This window comes from Tinamus guttatus, unplaced genomic scaffold, assembly GCF_059628265.1.
Source record: "Tinamus guttatus ecotype Peru unplaced genomic scaffold, ASM5962826v1 Tinamus_guttatus_pri_ptg000366l, whole genome shotgun sequence".
Classification (NCBI taxonomy): Eukaryota; Metazoa; Chordata; class Aves; order Tinamiformes; family Tinamidae; genus Tinamus; species Tinamus guttatus.
In genome coordinates, this window is record NW_028288900.1 from 541826 (window position 1) to 562067 (window position 20242).

Here is a 20242-nt window from a genome sequence, read left to right on the forward strand (position 1 = left end):
CCCACTAAGACCCAGTCTGTAGCTGTCGTTCCCTGACATGGGTTATTAAGTTAGTAACTTCAGCCAGATCTTCCAAACAGCCCTGGCTCAGCAGCACCTTGAAGGCACCTCAACCCACTGGAGACCAACATATCACCACATGATCACAGTACTGCACTTCGAAGTCAATCCAGACTTTGTGCTGGGTATTTGCCAATCTTGTGTAAGGGAGGCTGGAACAGACTTAAAGGGAAGGAAACAATACTTGTTGTCACCTGAAGCAGGGCCCACCAAATTAAACAGAAGGGAGGGCTGCAAAATAAAAGTAATTCTCATCTTTCTCACTAGTTCAGTTATTGAGTGGAGTAGGGGAGGTTAAGTCTGTTCCAGCCTCTTTGTCTGGGAAATCTGCTGCACCAAATGTTACCTTAACAAGTGTCATCCTTCTTCAGCGCTGTGACGCTAAAGCTAGTGGTGCCATATACGATAGCAATAAAGGGAGCACTAGTCAGCATATTCCTACTCAGCATCTCTCACAGCTATCTACCTTTCTCTTATTTCATCAATAAATATCGAAACAGATTTACAGAAAAATAAATAGCTGAGCTGGTCGTATGTTTGAAAAGTGACTATAAGACAAAAATGAAAGGAGGAGCAACACAGATAACCCCTTGAGAGTCTCTAGAAAGTTTTAAGAAGAAAGGAAACTAGAAGGAAACTGCCAGATTTGACAATTATATATGATGCTAGGAAGGCTGTCTAACATGCACTGCTTCTGAGTACCAGACATTACCACTCTAAGAAAGCATCAGGAGTAGCCTGGATAAGTCCCTGTTCTTCTGGCTGTGCAGGGAAGGCACTGGAGCAAATCTTGTGATCCATCTTTTATCCACTTTTATTGGAACCAGCACTCCCCACTCATTGCAAACTGACAATAAATAATGTAGTCAGAATGAAAAAAGTCTGTATCACAAACCTGCCTTGGGATAGAAAAAAGTGCTATGGTATGCAGATGCACAGAATTATATCTGTTATTCAGTATGTTCCCAGAATATCATGCATTTTCTCAGCAACAAGTTTGGTTAGAGTGCAAAAGTGCCTATAGAAATTTATTCATCTCAGCTTGCTGCAACTGCAGTCTTTCTCTCCTCAAAACTGAGTCCCCTATGAAGCGACCATTATTTTTTAAGTATCTGATTGTCAACACAGGAAAACTATTTTTCCACCCTTTCATTTCTACTAATATCATACTGGACAGTAAACATTTGAGATGTTATGCAGTCAAGTAATTTTAGAATACAATGGAAGTTACAAATTAGGATGTAGTAGGCCTTGTTTATTCCCCTGTAACACGTAGGAGTATAACGTTCACGTATTAAGTGTTTTCTTGATTTCTTGATATAAGCACACTTTTTTTTTTTTAGGAGAGTGTTTGGAGGTTTGTTTTTGCAAACACCAGAAAGAAAAGAAAATCCAAACTGGGACTTGGAGTACTTTTATTTTGCTGCCACGTATTACAGCTTGATATAGAGCATGTAAAATACACTGATCAGGATCCTTTTTGCATGGTCTGCCCGCTGCTGTCGAGAAGATTTGCAAGCATGGTGCACGCTTTGCAGAACGCTGTCTCTGCCCTGATTATTTATAATGATAACACACTGACTCTCAAGTTACACTGTGTTCTGGCTGCTGCCTTCTGTCTTGTCCTTCCCTCAAGCAGTGCAGAGGTAGACTTCCTACGAGTTTGTATGGTGCCTATTGCTTCAAACATTAATAAGAGCTATCATGTAGGAGCAGTTACTTACACTTTGTTTAATCTCTAATGGATTCTTCTAAATATTTACAGTAGAACAGTTGTCAGAACAAATACTGGAAATTATTGGCAGTTTCCCAACAGAAAAAAAAAAAAAAAAAAGGAAATAGAAAAGAAAACCACTCCTCATTGAGTTCTTCTTCTGGGTTTGAATATGTGAGGGCTAGTGTTTGGTAATGGGATAGCACTGAGCAAGAGCCCTTCCAAAGGGTTGTCCTCACATTAGGCTGTGTGGAAAACCATGGCTCTGCTTCAGCCTCATAAAGTTGCCTTTATTCTTGCTAATCTTGAGAGAAGTGCTGCTTGTTTTGAAGATCCTGAGGTAAATAAACAACCTGAAAGGCCAGAGGCTTCTGCAAGAAACAGAGAAAAGCAGAAGTGTTTGGGGTGTCTAGATAGGACAGAGCTGTTGGCTGCATTGAGCTCCTCAATGGGGAGTCTCTTGGCCAGTAGAGGCAGGGCCTGCAAAGACCCTCACTATTACTGCTCCTGATCACAAGCTGACTGATGGCTATGGACCAGGCCTGAGAGTAAAGCTAAGCCTGTGAGACTGAATCAGGGGTTTTTGCATCTGCAGCCTCTAAAGTCATCCTGGCTTTGATGTAGGAGATGTGTGTGAAGGAGGTGCGAAGGAGGAGCAAGACACTTGGGCAGCAGTGAGCACAGAGGAAACAAGCAGGGAGCAAGAGAGAGCTGCCTGAGAGATTCCCATGCTATCCAGCTGTGCTGGGCAAGTGGGGCCCTGGCGAGGGAAGAGGAGAAGGAGGCATCGCTGCTGCACAGCTGGCAGGTGTGTCGGTCATGGTAAGAGGACACAGCACAGGAGGCATCGTGAGACACATCAAGCCCCAGCGTGATGCATCAGGTCTGTGCTAACACAAAAAGAGTTTACAGGCTCATGGTCTTGCTTTGGAAACACAGTCACTGGTTTTTAAATAGGAGTTTTGCCTGAACACAGATCTACGGGTTCATCCAGACATAGAAATTTTCTGTAGTATTTACTAGATGTGTGCATGTGTGTGTGCACGCATGTGAGAGGCAGAGAGATCTCACTGCCTAAAACAATTCTGCCAAGATAAACTTTGGAGCATTTTATAAATTAACTCTGCTCTATGTGTTTATTTTTCTTTTGGAGATTCTAAAAGGAGACTGTTCAACTCATCTTGTTAGGGGCAGCATATTTTTTTGAAGAGAAAAATAAGTCACTACTCTGCACTGGAAAGTATTTGCTATTTTCAACTAAAAGTATTCTTTCCTCTGACCTGGCATATTAGATAAGATTTATATTTTTGACCTGACATTAGGTAGTTAAGATTTATTTTTCTATATTAACTTTACTGAGCTTGCAAACTATTCATTTACAGCATAGGCAATATATTTATGGCAGAAGCAAAGAAAGTTCACTACAAAGTAGTAAAATATGTTATTAAGAGTGTCCTGTAGACTGATGAAAATTGTGAGTACCCTTGCAGCTGGCTCCCTTCTGACTCTTTTTTCCTTTTTGTTATTTCAACTTTAAAATTTGAATTTGAAGTCATTGCAATGGTGAATAACAAAAGAGTCCAGATGATTCTAATATATTCATATTGTATATATATATGTATATGCTGTGATTGAGAGGTGCAGGGGATAACAAGTGATTTGAATTCTCCCAGCGTTGTGCTGGCAATGACCCAGGCATAAGTAACACTGAACCTCGTTCTGCTGCCAGTATAAATCAGGAGTAACTCCACTGAAGTATAAAGCCGATGTGTGAGTGAGAGCTGAATCAGATCTATAGCTTTCCTATATCCAGAGGTGTGGGCCCAGGCAATCTGTTAATGTCCAATTTACTTAAAAAAGGAGAACCAGACTATGATGGAAACCTGGAAGCACTTCAAGCCTCCATAGTCAGAAAGTTGGAAAGTTAAAGGCCTACTATTGAAATCAGTGACAAACCCTCCCATTAACTCCAACAGGAACAGAATCAGGCCCTAAAAGTGGCTGGAAGCCAAAGAATTAGATGGCTCAAGAAATAGGTAATAGGAGCTGATGACTTGCACCAATAAATCACCAAAGCAAATCTAGCCCTGCTTGGTTTAAACTCAAAATTGCTTTCATCTGATGTTTGCTTGAAGCTGTCCACATTGTAAAATCCTCTAGAAGAACTGGCAGTCTTGATAGCTATCTCAGCAAGAGGCCAGCGGCTGGGCGGGGAGTGGTATCTCCACTCTCCCCACATCATCGGAGGGAGTCCATCTTAAAGAGAAGCAAGAAACTCTGGCCCGCCTATGGAGAAAGTGACGCTTGGGCTCTGTTGTTAACTAGAGGTTTTCTGTTTCAGAAACTGTCAGACTAACTCTGTAAATCCACTTACAGTGAATATATGGGGAGGGGGGGTGCTACTACTCCATAGCAAGCCAAGAGGAGGAGTAGTTATTTCCTTTTGTAGAAATTATTCAACGGCTGTCACAAGACGGAATAGAACGTGCAGAGCTTTGAGGAATTAAATGTTTTGGAGAACAGGCTTGGCATATGGACATTTAGGAGAGTCAGACATTATGAAAGCTGGAAATTGCTTATAGAGTGCAACAGGCAACAGTACACACCGCCATTCTGCTGATGAACCAGGGGCTAGTGCCTCCTGCGGCACCATGCTGCTCTGCAGCTGAGGAGAGTTTTGTAAGAGCACCGCAAAGACCACAAAGACCTGCACTGAGTGAAACTAGATCTTCTGGCATCCAAATGTTTTGTGGCACTCCCTGGCAAAATCATAGAGACATAAAACCTTTTGAGGAGAAGACTTATCCTCCCAACATAGATCTGCAGTCAGTAAACTTTTTCCCCTAGTCCCTGGAAGGCTCTGCTCTGATTCTTGGAGAGCAGTAGACAAATGGGGTGAATATTTTGATGAGGCTGGTTAACTGCCCTGGTCATGTTTTCCTCAACACATGCAGAATAGCTCACTGCTTTTCAAGCTGTACCCTCACTGCTCTTGGATTTGATAGACTTCAGTCTATGAACTCTATTAGAGTATGCAAACTTTTTCAACTTCCTCCTTACTTTTACCAGGCTGTAGCTGACAAATGCTGCAAGAACTCACTTCTTTCTGTATGTGCAGAGATTCATAGCTTGTTTTTACAAAGTGGCTTTGTGAAGAGAAGAAGCCACTCACTGTTTCATTTCCTACACCAGGAAACCCACTGCCATCATCAAGTTATCACACCACAGCTCAAGGGCATCATTTCTCTTTCCTCCATTTCTCCCCAAAGCCCAGGGCCCAGAACCACGAGTTCCAGTAACTTGTGGCTTGGCATCAAAAGGGTAAAGTTTACTGAGAAGGAAACTTGCTTGTAGGTGCTAATAAGTATGAAACAACATGTGGTAATCTTCTGGGTGAGGCTAAGGCAGAGCGGTAAGCGACAGGGAGATGAGACCATTTGAGAAAGTGAATTTAAGAAATTCATGAGAAAAGACACATTACCCTACCTGTAGTCTACATAGCACTGTCACATTTTATTTCCACTGTGCCTGTTCTGGATCGCTATGTTCACTTGCTAGCTCTTGTTTCTGGGAGGCTTGAGTTGAATCCAGACATATCATGGATAGTGAGGAAGACATGGACCATGACTGCATTTTGTCAGGTAAGCAAATGGAGTTTGTCTAGGAATTCCTCTACCTATTCCCATTCTAGTGCAGCCACTTCTCATTAGAACGTGTGGCCTCTCATGTCTGTCCCCATACTTACTTATTTAGCTAGCTTTGGTTATATGTTCTTATAAACTGCTTCAGTTACTACTTTGAGAAATAATGCCCAAGTTCAGTATATATAAAAAGATAGGGAACAAGGAAGCTTGCTAGTGGTAACCAAGGCGGTAGCAGAGTAGGAGAAAGCTTGTAACTATGGTGTGCTGGGCTGGATGAAAAGGCCTAGCAAGAGGGAAACAGCACAAGTATCCCTCCCACACTTTTGAATGGCAAATTGCAGCTCTTTTCTCGCAAAAATGGTTAGAATAGCCTTATGACCTTTACCAGCACTTCTCTAAAGGAAGTGCATTGCACTGCTTCTCCTTTTATTGGTGAGAGAGAAGAAAAATCCCCCACCAACTATCATGCACTTTTTTTAATGGCCCGTATAAACATCTGGGCTGGATTCTGAGCACATGCAAATTTTATACTGCAAAGCTATGAAAGTTGTTTGCTTTCTGGCACAAGCAGTAGCTAAAAGCAGAATCAGTCCCTTAATCTTTGTGAGATGTTTATTCTGCCTCAGCCATCTCCCATTAAAAACAATGCAGAGACCCTAATTGAAAATCTCATGTTAATCTGGCATGTGCCTTGTGATCATGACATTTCTGTTCTCTACTAAAAGACAGGAATATTAATGCTTCCTGCTGTTCCTTCAGCCCATGCACTAATGTGTATACACAATTAAACACAAAAACATACCCCCTCTAGTAACATTAATGGAAAGGCTGCTGGGTTATCGCTGGGAAAAGTGAAGACTTCTTCTTTAGCATTGCAGATTTCTGCAGCCAGAGTCCATCCTAAGTAAGATTGTTTTTCTCCTCCACTGACTAGACTAAAGATTCCACCCTAGTGATAAATGCCTTATGAAAAGCAAGAAGGGATTCATCTATACGCAACCAAAAAAGTAAGGTTCCATATAGCAAGAACTTTCTGGTGTGGTTTTTAGCATCCCAGGCTCAACAAAGATAGAAAAGGATTATTTAATTTAGTTTTTGATTAGACTTCTGCAGATAACAGTTTTTCTTTCTTCAAGTTCAGTGACCATCAGATCTTAAAGAGAGTGGGAGAAGAAGTGAAATGTTCAGGCAGACCAAAGGGTTTTCTTTGGCTTGAAACAAAGCCACTTGTGTTTAGAGTTGTCAGCAGCCCTTTTTACCTGCATGTTAAGACAATTTCAAAGTGAAAATGATTTCAGAACAAGACAAAGCCTTTAATTCTTGCTTGTGTGTATGTGCACTTGTGTGTATATATATATGTGTGTGTGTGTGTGTGTGACTGTATATAGAGACAATGTGTATGGAGGTAGAGGGAGAGAAAGAGATGACTAAATACATGAACATATATACATATATTTTCTGTCAAAATTATGAATTTTGGTAATGTTTGCAAAGGGTGGTCGTCATTGACATCATTCCTCTATTTTTTTGTAGGTATACGATTTGCTGACACTTTTGTCAAATGCTATATATGCTTATAGTGAGAAAGATCTTTTCAGCAGATCACAGTCATACACAGTGTAAATAATTTTTTCCAGCCCTAGGACTCCAGCTGTAGGCTTATCTGATTCAAGGAGAAACCTGAGAGTCAGTGAGTGGTGCTGAATAAGCCCCCTTATAGGCATTTCTGTAGTTTCTGTGGCTGATGTCTTGGCCAAAACATGTCCAAGGCCTCTGCAAACTCCCAAATGAGGGGAAAAAAAAAAAAAAAAGGCCCTTTTTCATGCATACAACAGTAACCACAGAAGCTAAGAAACCAGGATTGAAGGCTCGGTCAGGAAGTTCCATAGATGAATAACTTATTTTTCAACAAATTATACAAGCCTTCAGAAAGGATTATGAATTGATTTTTGTCATGTTCCATGGTATTTTAGTGGTAGCTATGGCCTTTTTTGCATAATCAGTGAAACATGGAAATGCAGGAGAATACAACGCTTTTGATTAATCTATTTTATCTGGACTCAGCTGTGATTCACTGAGGAAGAAATGAACTTCCCTGCTCACAGGGAGGCTTGGGAATTTTGTTATTTCAGAAAGAAGCCCTCAGCAGCTTGTCCTCGTCTTGAAAGGGTGCAGCCTGCAGTTGGCTTTTTGGTCAGCCACGTCCTCACAAGTAGGAATAAGTCCTCGCTCTCCTGTCTCTCCACACTCAATGCTTCTGACTGCAATAAATCCCAAGAAAACCTGTGTTCATCAGGGCATCGAACACTAATATGAAGAAAAGTTATAAAGGCAAGCCACCTTGAAATCTTCTCTATAATTTTCACAGGAGGGATTAAGACCACTTTGAGCTTTAAGAGATTGCACAAGTATAATATATATGACCATATCAGGAAATAATGGCCAGCATTATTTCCTGAAACGTACTTAACTTAGACTTAGTAAGGTAATGCCTTAGTCATTTTAGGACATACATTCATAAGAAGCTAGAGTTTTCAGATCTAATTTGTATCTCCATAAATCAGTCAAATGAAAGACTGTGGTACCCAGTTGTGAAAGAGAATAAGCACTCTCATCCTATCTCAAATCTAAAATTTGAGGTCTAAAATCTCATCCTATGTCAAAATACTAATTTTGCAGGTTGTGAGCATGAGTTATCCCGTATTATTTGCCATAGCTATTCAATATAAATGAAAGAAAGATATGATTCCAACAGGCAGAGGGCAGCACACTTTTGTCCACAGTCTGTACAGGAGACTTTTTTTTTTATCTATTACTCAAAATTATTTCAGAATTATCTTACAAAGCAATATATGGCCCAAACAGCAATATGAATGCCCTGTTGCTGATAATCATTCACAATTGAATTATGTTGGTTAAATTCTTATTTCCTTGAAGCTTCCCCTCAATGGAAGGGGGGGAATAACTCAAATAAACCATTTAAGATGTTTTTAGCAACCATAACCAAGAGATTTGGTCTTAAGAATGTCTGTCTGGGACATGGCACAAGCTACATACACACTCATGCAGAACTCTTATGTTCAGTTTTAATATACTCTTAACCCTGAAAATCATTAATTGCTCAACTCTTTGTAAAACTTGAACAGAAATGACAAATGTGTGACAAATATGCAAAATGGAATGTATTTTCTGTAAGACAGGAAACTATGTAATATATTAATCTTTCCCACCATCAAGGTCTGGTCTATTAGATTTTACCATAATCCTCCATATGCAGTTAGCACACACGGTGTCCATAGTAAGATGGTCTCATCTCAGTTGATTTTTTTTCAGTTCTGGGTTAATCTCTTTCCAGAATCTTCATCTCCATGTATGTACTAAATACATGCACTTACATCTTCTAACTCTCATGCTAAATAAATATCCTTTTACCCCACTTGCTTCTATTTTGGAGCGATAATAGTATATCCAGCAATGAAACAGAAAAGCAAAATAAAGTGCAACTCCTTATTGAGTGGCATAAAAAAAAGGGTAGTGAAATTAATTATGAACATTTAGTAAAGGATACAGGCATCATCATGAAACACTTGCCAATGCTGGCTTTTGTAATCTTTCTGAATAAGCAATGCAAGAGAGGCAAGCGTGCGTGGGAGGCATGCTCCAAAGAAACTGGCTGTTTTCCTCTCTCTGACCAGTTGAGCTATTATGAATAAAAAATGTTGTTGCTAAAGGAACCTGTAATAAATCCTTTGGGGAGTATTGCATGTGCTGATAACACACATAAACTTTGTAAACATATTAAAGTGTCAGGTTTTAGTAGCTCTGGTTCATGTAGATGTTTGTAAATGTTAGTGAAGAAATGCAATAGAAATCTTGTCACACCAGCTGGTTGCTCCCACATTCACATGGGATCCTTCCCCTCTGCCTTCCCCTTGAAAGGGGACCTCATCTTGTATTTGAGGATAGGTGGTGCTGAGGAAAAAATGCCCAAGTCCTACCTGTAATGTCCCTTTCCACCAAGATGAGGAGAGTGGGGTGGATGAGCTGGCAACCGATAGAGGATTTATGTCCTTCTGAGTGTCCCTTCTTGGTGTAGCAATGCCCTCAGTTGATGCCTCAAATACAGTTCACATGCCAGACATTCAACTTGTCTTTTAGCATGTGGAAAGAGCAAGGTGCCTCCAAAAGGGACTGGCAGAAAATAACATGCTGAACAAGGAATTTTGGAAGATTTCTTAAGGAAATTCTGGGGCCAAGCTGTATCTATCTCAAATGCTTGCTAGCTGTAGTGTATCCTTGGTCAGCACTGCAAGGACCTGACTCTTGACAGTACCCGGTACGCAGCCTAGCGAAACAGTGTAGTCTTTATGAAAGAAAATAGGATTTGCTTTTTCCTTTTGCAACACACCAAGAAAGAGGCAGAAGCTTTGCTACCCTCAATATTTCCCAAAGCTTTACAGCTAAAGTAAAAAATGGAAATCTGAAGTAAATTAATTCTTTCATCTGTCCCAACTCTAGCCAATGTCAATCTGCTCTGATAAACTGGCTTTTGATACTCTGGACTCGCATGTAGTCTCAACTGGTCGCATCTGCTCCACTTCGTGCAGAAGAAGCAAGGGCTCAATGGGCCTGTAAAAGGGAGCAGGCGTGTGCATGAGTTTCCTCCAATGCGAACAAGCCCTCGCCTGCCAAGTGGGCAGTCCTGGGCTAGCTTTGGAAGAATTTGGGTTTTTTTCTTTTTTTTTTTTTTTTTACCCAGTGTTTCTTTAAAAATAGTTTCAGTCTTTGTGGAGAGACCTTGGCTCAGAAGTCTCCCATCGCCACCAAATGTTCAGCGGACTAGTAAGATCAAGTCTCATGTTAGAAACACGAAAACATCTGAGAAACGTCTGCATTTCACAGAGGAAGTGGCAATGAAGCAGGTCTTTGAGGATCGCAGCTAGGGACTTTGATGTTTAAATCCTGCCCCAGTCACACCTTAGTCACCTAAGTCCTGTTCTTGTATCTGAGCCTTGTTGTTCCTGCCGTGGCACTTTACAGGAAGCTGCAGAAATCACACATCATTGCAATTCCAGCACCCATCAATGAGCTCCTGTTTTATTTTGCAGTGCCCCCAAGCCTTTTTTGCCTTGCAGGGAACACCAAACTTCTCAAAGCCCATCTAGAACTGGGGAAGGTTAAACACAAATTGCACCAGGATGTGGAACTGACACAGAATAAGGTGTGTGTAAGGATAATGCTTATAGATATGTGCTACCAGAACTGTGTTAAGCTGTCCCAGGGCCTTTAATTGCATTTAAAAGTATTGCTGTATGCCTCCCTTTATGTACCTCACCAAGGCGCTCCTCCGAGCAGGCGCTCTGCGGCTGCAGGAGGTCAGTGCCATCGTGGTCAGAGGCAGAGGCACCGGGCTCAGTCACGTCCCTCGCCTTTCAGCCCCAGTCCCCTCTGCTACACTTTTGCTGGGACTACTGGAGTTCTGCAAATTCTGTAGCAACTTTTCTAGGTGGATACTACTTTTAATCATGCAAGCAAGTAACGCCTCTTAAAAATACAGGGGCTACAGAGTGTTGTCTTTAAGTTGAAGCACATGAAAATGTTTATTAGTCAGTTGTCCTATAACCACAGTTAAATTGCTTTAAAAAAATTACTATTGCACTGTTCACTACAAAAACAAAAACAAAAACAAAAACAAAAATATCATTAAAGTAATCATTAATAAATTCTGATGGACCATGCTGAATCATCCTGTTTATTATGACAGTGTCTAATAAGTAATTATTCCGTCGTTGTGAGAAGCCCAGTTATTCAATTATTTGTAGGAGAAAAAAAATGTTGCTGCTCTTTTTTGAAAAACAGAACTTGTTTTGCACAAATAGGTATTCTCTGAATATTTTTATCTGTGGCATGATTTGTGGCAATAGTAGAGAGACAGACTTTTGTGTAAAATGTATACTGTTTCAGCTGCCTTGTCATCTGATAAGATTGCTTTGTTCTGAATTATTTTGGTAAAAAAAAATTGGCAAAATGACACTGAATAGTTCAGACTTTGAAATTAGGAATGAGACAAAAATATTATTTTTTTATTAGCCGATATCTCTTTCACCAGGCTTTTACAACTTCTAAATTATTTTCAAGAGCAAACAGGACTGATTAGTGCAGAGGAAAAGAGTTCTTAAGAACCTCCATGGTTTTAGCAAATGAATTTTCCCAGTAGTCACTGTCTATAAGTGATTAAATATGAAACGATCGACAGCATAGTGAATAACCGGCTAAAGAGGCACACTAGGTTTATTCACTGTAAGGCAAAAAAAAACAGCCTAAAGAACAAGTAATGAGTAAGGCTGATTTTAAAGTCCTAGCTCAAGTTTTGCTAAGCATAATTTCCCTTGTCTTCAGTGGAATTCCAGGAGACCGAGGATCTCCAAGGCTTGGTGCACTAGTAACAATACTTAACAAATTCATCTTGGAGTTAACCTTATTGCCTTCAGTCAGCAGATGGATTTGGCACACTAGGTGCAAGTACAAAATAGCTATTCTTTTCATATGTTTAAGAAAAATATTGCCTTCCAAGTAGGCTATATATCACAATTTTGAAAGGTGCAGAGCCTTGTTTTCTGCTGCATAGGTATCTCGCATATTTGGATCATGAGATTTTGCAAGCACTCGCGCACTGAAATTCTTTCCAACTCCATTTTTGTCTTGAGGTCCTGCAGAAAAAGAGTGCTGTCGTGTTCCAGTGAAGTCAAGGAGACTTTCTCCCTTGAGGCAGGTTCAAGCTCCAAAATCTTTGCGATAACGACAATAGTAATAATTTGTTCAGTGTGCTAAGACAAATAGAGTCATTTTTTGGATAAACCATCCTATATCAATGGCTTGGAGAATTTGTGACCATACATATATTTCCAGTTTCATATATTTTAAAATATTATAAGAAATTCCTTCAACAGATGGAAGAAACAAATCTGAAATTATCACCAGTTCAGATTTCAAGTATAAAAGGTGAACTGGACTATAATGTTTTCCAGTTTCAATTGCTAAAACTTTGGGATAATAATATGTATTGTCCTACATACAACTGATACACTTCAAGCACAGATCTACATGCATATATGTTTATTTAAAAATAAAAAAGCAGAATATTCCCATATTTGTAATGCTTTCAGCAACAGGTAGTGTTGATTTTCTAATATTTATTTCTTTTAACTGTCTCTGTCACAGAGCGTGTTTACGTTTTATGAAAACATGGTGAAACAGTTTCACGGCTGTTTTTGTTTCTAATGACTGCGTTAGGAATTTCACGATCCATTTCGAAATGAGCAGGACCTCATCCAAAAATAAGAAGTATAGTTTTGTTGCAAAAAATGATGCACTTGTCACCAAGAAAGTATTTATGGGGACATTATAAATATGCAATCATAACAGAAAAAAAAATATCAGGGACAAACAAATAATGTGAAAGAAAACAAAAAATAAATTAATACCACCCCAAGACAGATTCAGCTTACTTGATGGCTGCTTCCTCGTCTAACTTCAACTTTAAATTGCTGCACTCAGATTTTAACTCTCTTTTAAAAAAAAGAAAAAAAAAGAAAGAAGGAAAAAAGAAAGGTCTCGGCACCTATTTTATGTATAGAATATGCTGCATTACCAGCTGTACCACGCAAACCCTGAACGGCTCCTGCAAGACCGCCAGTGAGGCCTGAACGAAGAGAGGCTGGGCAGCATGAGCGAGTGGTGCTGCGCTGAGGCCAACGTCAGGTATGGACGGGCTACCAATAATGCACATCATGGTAGCCGTAAGTCCAAATTGCCATTCCACTAATGCACGCCCCTGCTGACTGCTGCTCACTGCTTCTCTCCTAAACATAGGGCTTGCAATGCACGTGCAGAATTTTCTAATTTCGTTTATTCCAGGGATTCCCAAATTTATTTTGTGGCCCACTGGTATTCCACGGGACCATAGCAAATGGTCTGCAGGTCTTTCACAGAGCCATTTCAATTAACTCCACACTTCTGTCAATTAAAAGGTAAATGAGAAAGATGTAAGACCTTACACTAGTAACGTCAGTCTGTACTGAACTAATGCTGAAAATCGGTGGTGAGCTGCAGAGCCAAATACTTTAGGACTGTTCAGTCAATCCTACTTCTCTTTTAAGTAAACTGTACTCACTGGCAGACCTGAAGAATTTGTCGTTTATTATTGTGTCAGTCTATACTCGCAGCATGTTAATCTCTCTTGTAGGGCCTTAACAGGCAACTCAACTTATTAATCTTAAGTGGTTTATCCATACAGAAAAAACCACGGACTCTTTCTAACCAGGCATTCACTTTTACACTTTCACTGCTTGCGTCAGCTGTCTAACTTAGAAGTGTCTAACTTCACCCTTTGTTGGTGACTTCAGAGGAGTTTTTCCTCCGTACAGATGGCAACACATTTAGAGCAGACCATGGCGCAGAAATTTAGGGTGCATAAACTAGTAACTTCAGTAAGAGCTTGGGGAGTGAAAGAAATGCAGATCAGACTTTTACTTCAAGACTGGGTCCTTCTGCTGGGATAAATCAGCAGGAGAAATATCGGTCTATACCAGCTGTAAGTCCGACCCAGCATGCTCTGAGCTAGGCAGTCCAGGCTTTATTACTTTTTCTTTTCAAATGTGTAGCCCACGATGTAATGAGTAAAATGAGGACTTGAATGTTTTACGGGAAGAAGTAACACAGCCTCAATGACTGACTGCTCGATGGCAAGTAGCTTGTACCGTACTTTAAAAAGCATAAGTAGAATAGAAATTTGAAAGTGCTTCCCTAACGATGGGATGTGTGCTTAAAGGAGACTAACGAGGCAAAAGAAACAAAACTCCAGAGAAAATCTTCCATGGAATGGACAGATTAATTTGACAGATGTTTTCCTTATCATATCACATTGTCAGTTTTTTTAAGTTGCTACGCGCTAATAGAAATTCATAGGTTTTTGAGGCCAAAATAATCAGCACAAATGGTGATTCTAACCTCTTTTATAGTAACTTTCATAAACATTCACTTTGTAGTTTTTGCTTCGCACCCAATAACCAGTAGCTAGAGCGTGTTTTACAGCAGTTTTTATGATTTGAAGACCTCGACCCATAGAAGATCTACACCACGTGTAGGTGAGAAGTTCTGATGGTTACTTATCTCCACCGCCAAAAACACAGAGCTGTATTTCTGTCCTGACCTCTCGTAGCTTTGACTTTTCAGCCTCTTGTTCCACTGCACGCTTATCTTCGAAATAGTAAAAGGGTGAGCGAGCACCCGCTGCCTTCCTGACTTTGTACCAGCCTAAGGAATAATTTGGAGCCAGCGTTTCAAACAACTCAGCTGCCTGAAAATCACCCTGCTGGAAAGGGCGTGCTGAAAAGGGCCTAGGCAGCACCGTGCCCCACAGCAGCGCTGCGCTCGCCAGCCGCGAAGGAGCAGCGCTCTCTCCTCACGCTCGCACACACGTGCAGACACACACGCCACAGCCGCAGGGTGAAGGAGCTCTGCAGTCCTGGCAGGGGGCTTGACAAACTGCACGGGGCCGTGTCGAGCCGAGCTGGGCAGGACTGTGCCCAGCCAGACCATGCTGAACCAGGCCGGGCTGCACTGGACTGTGCTAAGCTGCGTGGGACTGTACCAAGCCTCACCATACTGAGTTGGCCCATGCTGAGCTGAGCTGGACTGGACAGAGGTGGACAGCACTGAGCGAAGTTGGGCCAGCCTGGACTGGGCTGAGTAGGGCCAGACTGTACCAAGCTTGACCATACCAAGTTGGACCGTTCAGAGCCAAGACTGACTGGCCCAAGCCAGATGGTGCTGAGTCAAGCACAGCCAGGCTGTACTGCACTGGGCTGAACTGGACCAGACCTAGTCAGATGGTGCTGAACCAAGTGTAGTCGAGCCGGATGACAGTGAGCCGAGCCGAGCTGGACCAGAACAGGCTAGGCCAAGCCGACTGTACCAAGCCTGACCATACCTAGTCGGATGATGCTGAGCAGAGCTGGACTGAGTCAGACGGTGCTAAGCCGGGCAGAGCCGAGTCGAGCCGGGTCGGCTGTGCGGGTCGGGTCAGCGGCACCTGCCGCCGCGGGCTGCCCGTCGCAGCTCAGCTCAGGACAGCAGAGGTCGCCGCTGGCCCGGCGCTGGTCCCGCCGCTAGTCCTCGCACTAGTCCCCGCGCTGGTCCCGCCGCTGGTCCCCGCGCTGGTCCCGCCGCTAGTCCTCACGCTGGCCCCATCGCGGCTCCCCTTGGCTCTGCGCGCCCCAGATGCTCTCGCTGCCCGCCCCGCGCCGCCTCCCAGTGCGCGGCTCCAACGGCGGGTCCGGAGCAAGCGCGAGCATGCGGGGTCCCGCGCCCCGCGGGGTCCCCGGCCCCTTACAGCCCCCCTAACCCCCGACTCTCTGCTCCACGGCCGAGCCCGTTCGCCTGGAGGGGGTCGCGGGGTGCCCCCTCGGGGGGCAAGTGGTGCGGTGTGCGGGGACGCGGGGCAGCCACAATTTCGGGACCCGAGACTGCCAGGGCTGAAAGAAGTGGGTGGGAAGTGATGGAGCCTGCTAAGCTGTCCCTTGCCAAGGATAATAAATCGGATGCCCTGACATGTTTTACTTAGCCCTCAGTGCCGCCTCGCCGCGCAGTCGTGGGGGTTGGAGGGCTGGAGCCCCCGGGTCGGTCTCTTGCACTCCACTCCGCTTTAGGGGCACTTTAGGTGAAGCAGATCGTGTCTTCAAGACTAACCATGCTATGTAGGGGAAGGCAGTGAGGGCCAAATACATATATATATATATATATATACACACACACATATATATACATATACATAGAGAAAAAAAAAGAGAATAGAGAGTACGCCCTACCCGAGGAAATAATCAAATGCATTTCTTGCTGTTTAAACACAGGCCGCCGTGTTTTATGACATTTCCTCCGTATCTGCAGCTGTCAGGGAAGGAAGACAGGGCTGAGCAGCCCCTTCCCACACACTGGGTGTTTCGAAAGTGCCTCCCCCCTCCCAGGAAGGGCGGCGGGTGGAGAGTCCGGAGCAAGGGGCACGTCCCGGTGCCACCGGGCTGCTGCCCGTCGCCTCCCGCGGTCGGACCCCGCGACGGGCTCTGTCCCCGCGGACCCGTGCGGAGCTCCCCGGCGGCCACCCCACAGTGACCTCCGCGTGAAACCATCGCCTGCATCGGGAACCAGCCCCACACGCATGTCGCGCCTCTGCCCCACACCTGGGCAGCGAGCTCTCTGCAAACTGCTTTGCAAGGGGCTCCGTGCGCTGCCTTCCTCCCTGGCCGAAGCCCGAGGCCAGGGGGACGGTCCCGCAGGATTCTCCTCGTCGTTCGCCGCTCGCCTCCCGCATCGCCTGTGCCGGGGCAGCGCCCCGGGGACTCCTCCCGCCCCGTCCTGCGGGGCTCCCGCTCCCTCCTGCCTGCCGAGGCTGCCCTAAGTCAGGAGAGAAGTGCTCCCTTCAACCCCAGGGCTCCTACAGAAGGAAAGAATCAGAGTCTGCAGCCCCCTGGCAGTGCCGGCAACTCGGGGGCTTCCCGGACGGGGCCACCGTGGCGACTCGGCGCGAGCAGAGGCTGGACCCGGCAGTGCCGCGACCCCCCGACCCACCTCTGGGCATCGCTCGGCGGTGCAATTAATCTATAGCATTAATCTATAGCGAGGAATAAACCTCGGGGGCGAGGGGGAGGGATGTTCTCTCTCCATCCTCCCCCAAATCGCTAAATGGTAACTGGGGGTGGAGAAAGGCGTTAAGGTACCACGGCAAAAAGTTACCTGTGCTGTCATCGGGCTTTACCCTTAGAAAGTGGAAAGCGCCAAGAAGGGTTGCTCCCCCTTAAAAGACATTAAAATTAAAGGCACCACACGCAAGTCTTCCCGGAACCGTGTCCGCTCATCCCGGTGAGTTGAGAGGGAAAAGCAGAAAAATATCAAAAATTGCCTTCATCCTCCAGCTTAATGAAACTCCCGACAAATCCGTTCCCTCTCCGTGCAGGCGTGGGACTTGCCTCCTACCTCACTAGCAAAGGCACCAGGGGCACAAGGAGCTCCCGAACAGGTGAGCAGCACAACAAGAGGAAGCAGAAGTTATCAAAGTATAAATCTCTTCGCACTTACTTCTTCCCTGTCGCCGGACCCTGGAGGCGTGCTGGCTGCCAATGTATTCCATAAAGTTCAAAGTGATAAAAAACCAAGAAATCAGTCGCAATTGCATAGTAACCCTTGGAGAGTTCGGCTTCTCTTCTCCTTCTCTTTCTTTTTTTTCTTTCCTTTTTTTTCAAAAAAAAAAAATGGGGGGGAGGGGGCAAGGGATGAACACGGCAGCAGAAATACCTGCACTGAGATCCAAAAGCTCGGCTGGGCTTGGTTGGTAGCTTTTGCCTTTTTTTTTTTTTTTTTCCTTGCTTTTTTTTTTCTTCTTCTTTTTCTTCCCCCCCCTCGCCCCCCCGCGGGGCTCCGCGTTACCCTATTGCCCTTCCAAGCCGCCGCCGCCGCCGCTACCTGCCGCAGCGCCCGCGGGGCGGTCCCGAGCGCAGAGCAGCCGCGCAGCCGCCGCCGCCGCCGCCGCCGCCGCCGGGGTCCATGCGGGCCCGAGGGGCGGCAGCATCTTGCGGGGGCGCCGGCCCGCGGCGCGGGGGGCTCGTGCGCGCCCCTGCGCGCGCCGCCCGGGCGGGATGCCCGCAGGAGGGAGCGGGGGCGGGCGCAGCGCCGGGAGGAGGAACCGGCCCCGACGCCGCTCCGCGCTCCGCACCGCGGGCACCGCCGGCCACAGGTGGGACGGACCCCCCCGTCGGACCCCCCTTCCCCGCCGCAGCAGCGCCAGGGGCGGCGAAACGGGGTCAGCAGGGAGGGGAGGAGAGAGGGAGCGAGGCGGACAGGACGCGGCTCCCCGCGGCCCGGGAGAGCTTCCACCCCGGCCGCGCATGGAGCATCCGCCGCCGCCGCCGCGGGACGGGGTGGGACGGGACGGGACGGGCGCAGCTCCCGGGCGGCTCCGCTCCGCTCCCCGCTTCCCGCTTGGCGAGCGGAGGGGGGGTCGCTTTTCTCGGGCTTTTCCCTGCAGAAGGGGGGCAGTGAAGCATCCCGCTTGCAACGCCTAGCATCGCCTAAATCTGCTCTCCCGCAAGCGGAGATGTGAAGAGTGAAGGGGGGTGACCCCAGTGTGTCCCTCTCGCTTGTGCCAGGGTCAGAGCTTGTGCCGGCGGCTCCTCCGGAGTGGGGCGGCAGAGCGAGGCCAGGAGCCCCGTCGGGACTGGGGGCCTTCCCGGAGGTGCCGCCTGAGGCTGGGGGACCCCCCCTCCCCCGGAGGTGTCGCTTGTCGCCGACCCCCGCCCCAGGTCCCCGGCCGCGCAGCTCTGACTGCACCTCGGCCGGGCGCAGCCTCCTCCCGATGGACAGGAGGGCATCGCGATTCCCTTCTCCCGCAGGGATTTGGGATGGGGGAAAGGGAGGGCTGGAAATGGGGGAGGTGAGACCAATTCAGGGGGAAACTGCGCTACTTGGCTGAGCCCCTTCCTGCTTTGCTTCTTATCTCTGCAGCCGTGGCTGGGCAGGGAGGGAGGGAGAGCCAGGAAAAAGGACGTGATCGCATCAGGAGCCGCTCTCATGCGCGCAGCCACTTGGAGCTGTTTTCCTCAGCCTCTCCCCACACTGCCCCTCTCAGAGCTGTTGAATGTCGGTACCATAAAATGTGGGGATTATAAAGGTCTATGAGAGGCTTCTTTGAAAAGGAACTGTAGGGAAAGTCTTTCTAATGCAGGATACTTGAGCTGGATGGGGTGGGATTGCCAGGGAGGCATAAAATAATAATAATAATAAAGTAATTCGGCAGACAGTCTTGGGGGCTATGCTGACACAAGGAGAGCCAACTTCACCTCCCTGTTTTGTTTTGCTCTGACAGGGACGGAGGCTTCTCCCATGTGGGGAAATTCCTGAGGATGGTGGGCATAAGTGGCATGAATAAATGAGGTCAGGGGAGGAAGGACAGGGCACCCGTGGGAGCCAACCTGCAGCCAGCCCACCCGAGCACCAGCAGGCAGAGAAAGCCCGTTTGAAAAATAAATGTTCCGTGAGAAACATAAGGAAAACATTAAGCAAGCAGGGAGTGCACTCACTCTCCTCACCCTGACAAAGCGCGGTTGGGAAACACCACTCGCTGCGTCGGACTCCAGTCCCTTCCCAACCTGGGCGCAATGCGGATATGTGGGCTGGACACGGCAGGGGCAGAGGGTCCGTTGTGGGCAGAGAGGCAGAGCCACAGAGTAGGGGGCAAACACGAGCTGGCCGTGACTCTGGGCGATATGTGAGGAGAGGACTCCCCCTAAGCCTCCCCAGAACAGCTCCGTCCATGCAGGCACCCCCGCAGCACCGCCAAACAGAGCCCACCAACAGCTACTGCGGCCCCGTGCTAAAAGCAGCAGATTTATCCTGCTGGAACGTGCGGAAGGAGCCCGATGTGGAGTGGAGAGAGGGCGCATGGTGTCGTGTTTGTGTCGCTCATCACGATGAGATATCGGTGGCAAAGTTCACGCTGACATCAGTCCTTGTGAGGCAGCGGCCGTGGCAGGGCCGAGGCCGCGAGGCCGCACAGCTGCGCGCGGGGCCTGCAGCCCGCGTGGGGACGCGCAAACCCCGCTCCGGCCGGGCGCCAGGAGGGCCCGAGAGCCGCTGGTCGTGTTTCCTTGCAACTGAAGCCAGTGGATCAGAAACGGCTCCCAGGGTGTTATTGTGCATGGCTCTACTTTTGATTTTATTAAAGAGGGTGGGGGGAAAGAGCGGTGGTCCATATAGCATCCGGCAAGCCGAGGAT

At 46.3% G+C, this 20242-nt stretch overlaps 1 protein-coding gene across 2 annotated transcripts in view; it reads right to left on the minus strand.

Annotated features, from left to right (window-relative positions):
• Window positions 1–17853, minus strand: part of RSPO3 (R-spondin 3) — a 60175-nt gene extending 42322 nt beyond the window's left edge. Inside the window, exon 1 of one of the 2 annotated variants that reach the window (XM_010219284.2) lies at window positions 17551–17853. In XM_010219284.2, the coding sequence (XP_010217586.1) occupies window positions 17551–17647 (97 nt within the window). In that variant the 5' untranslated portion in view covers window positions 17648–17853. Of the gene's footprint in view, window positions 1–17043; window positions 17069–17550 lie in introns of those variants that run through there. The other variant, XM_088530326.1, reaches the window with a different exon arrangement.
• Between the last annotated feature and the right edge of the window lie 2389 nt (window positions 17854–20242).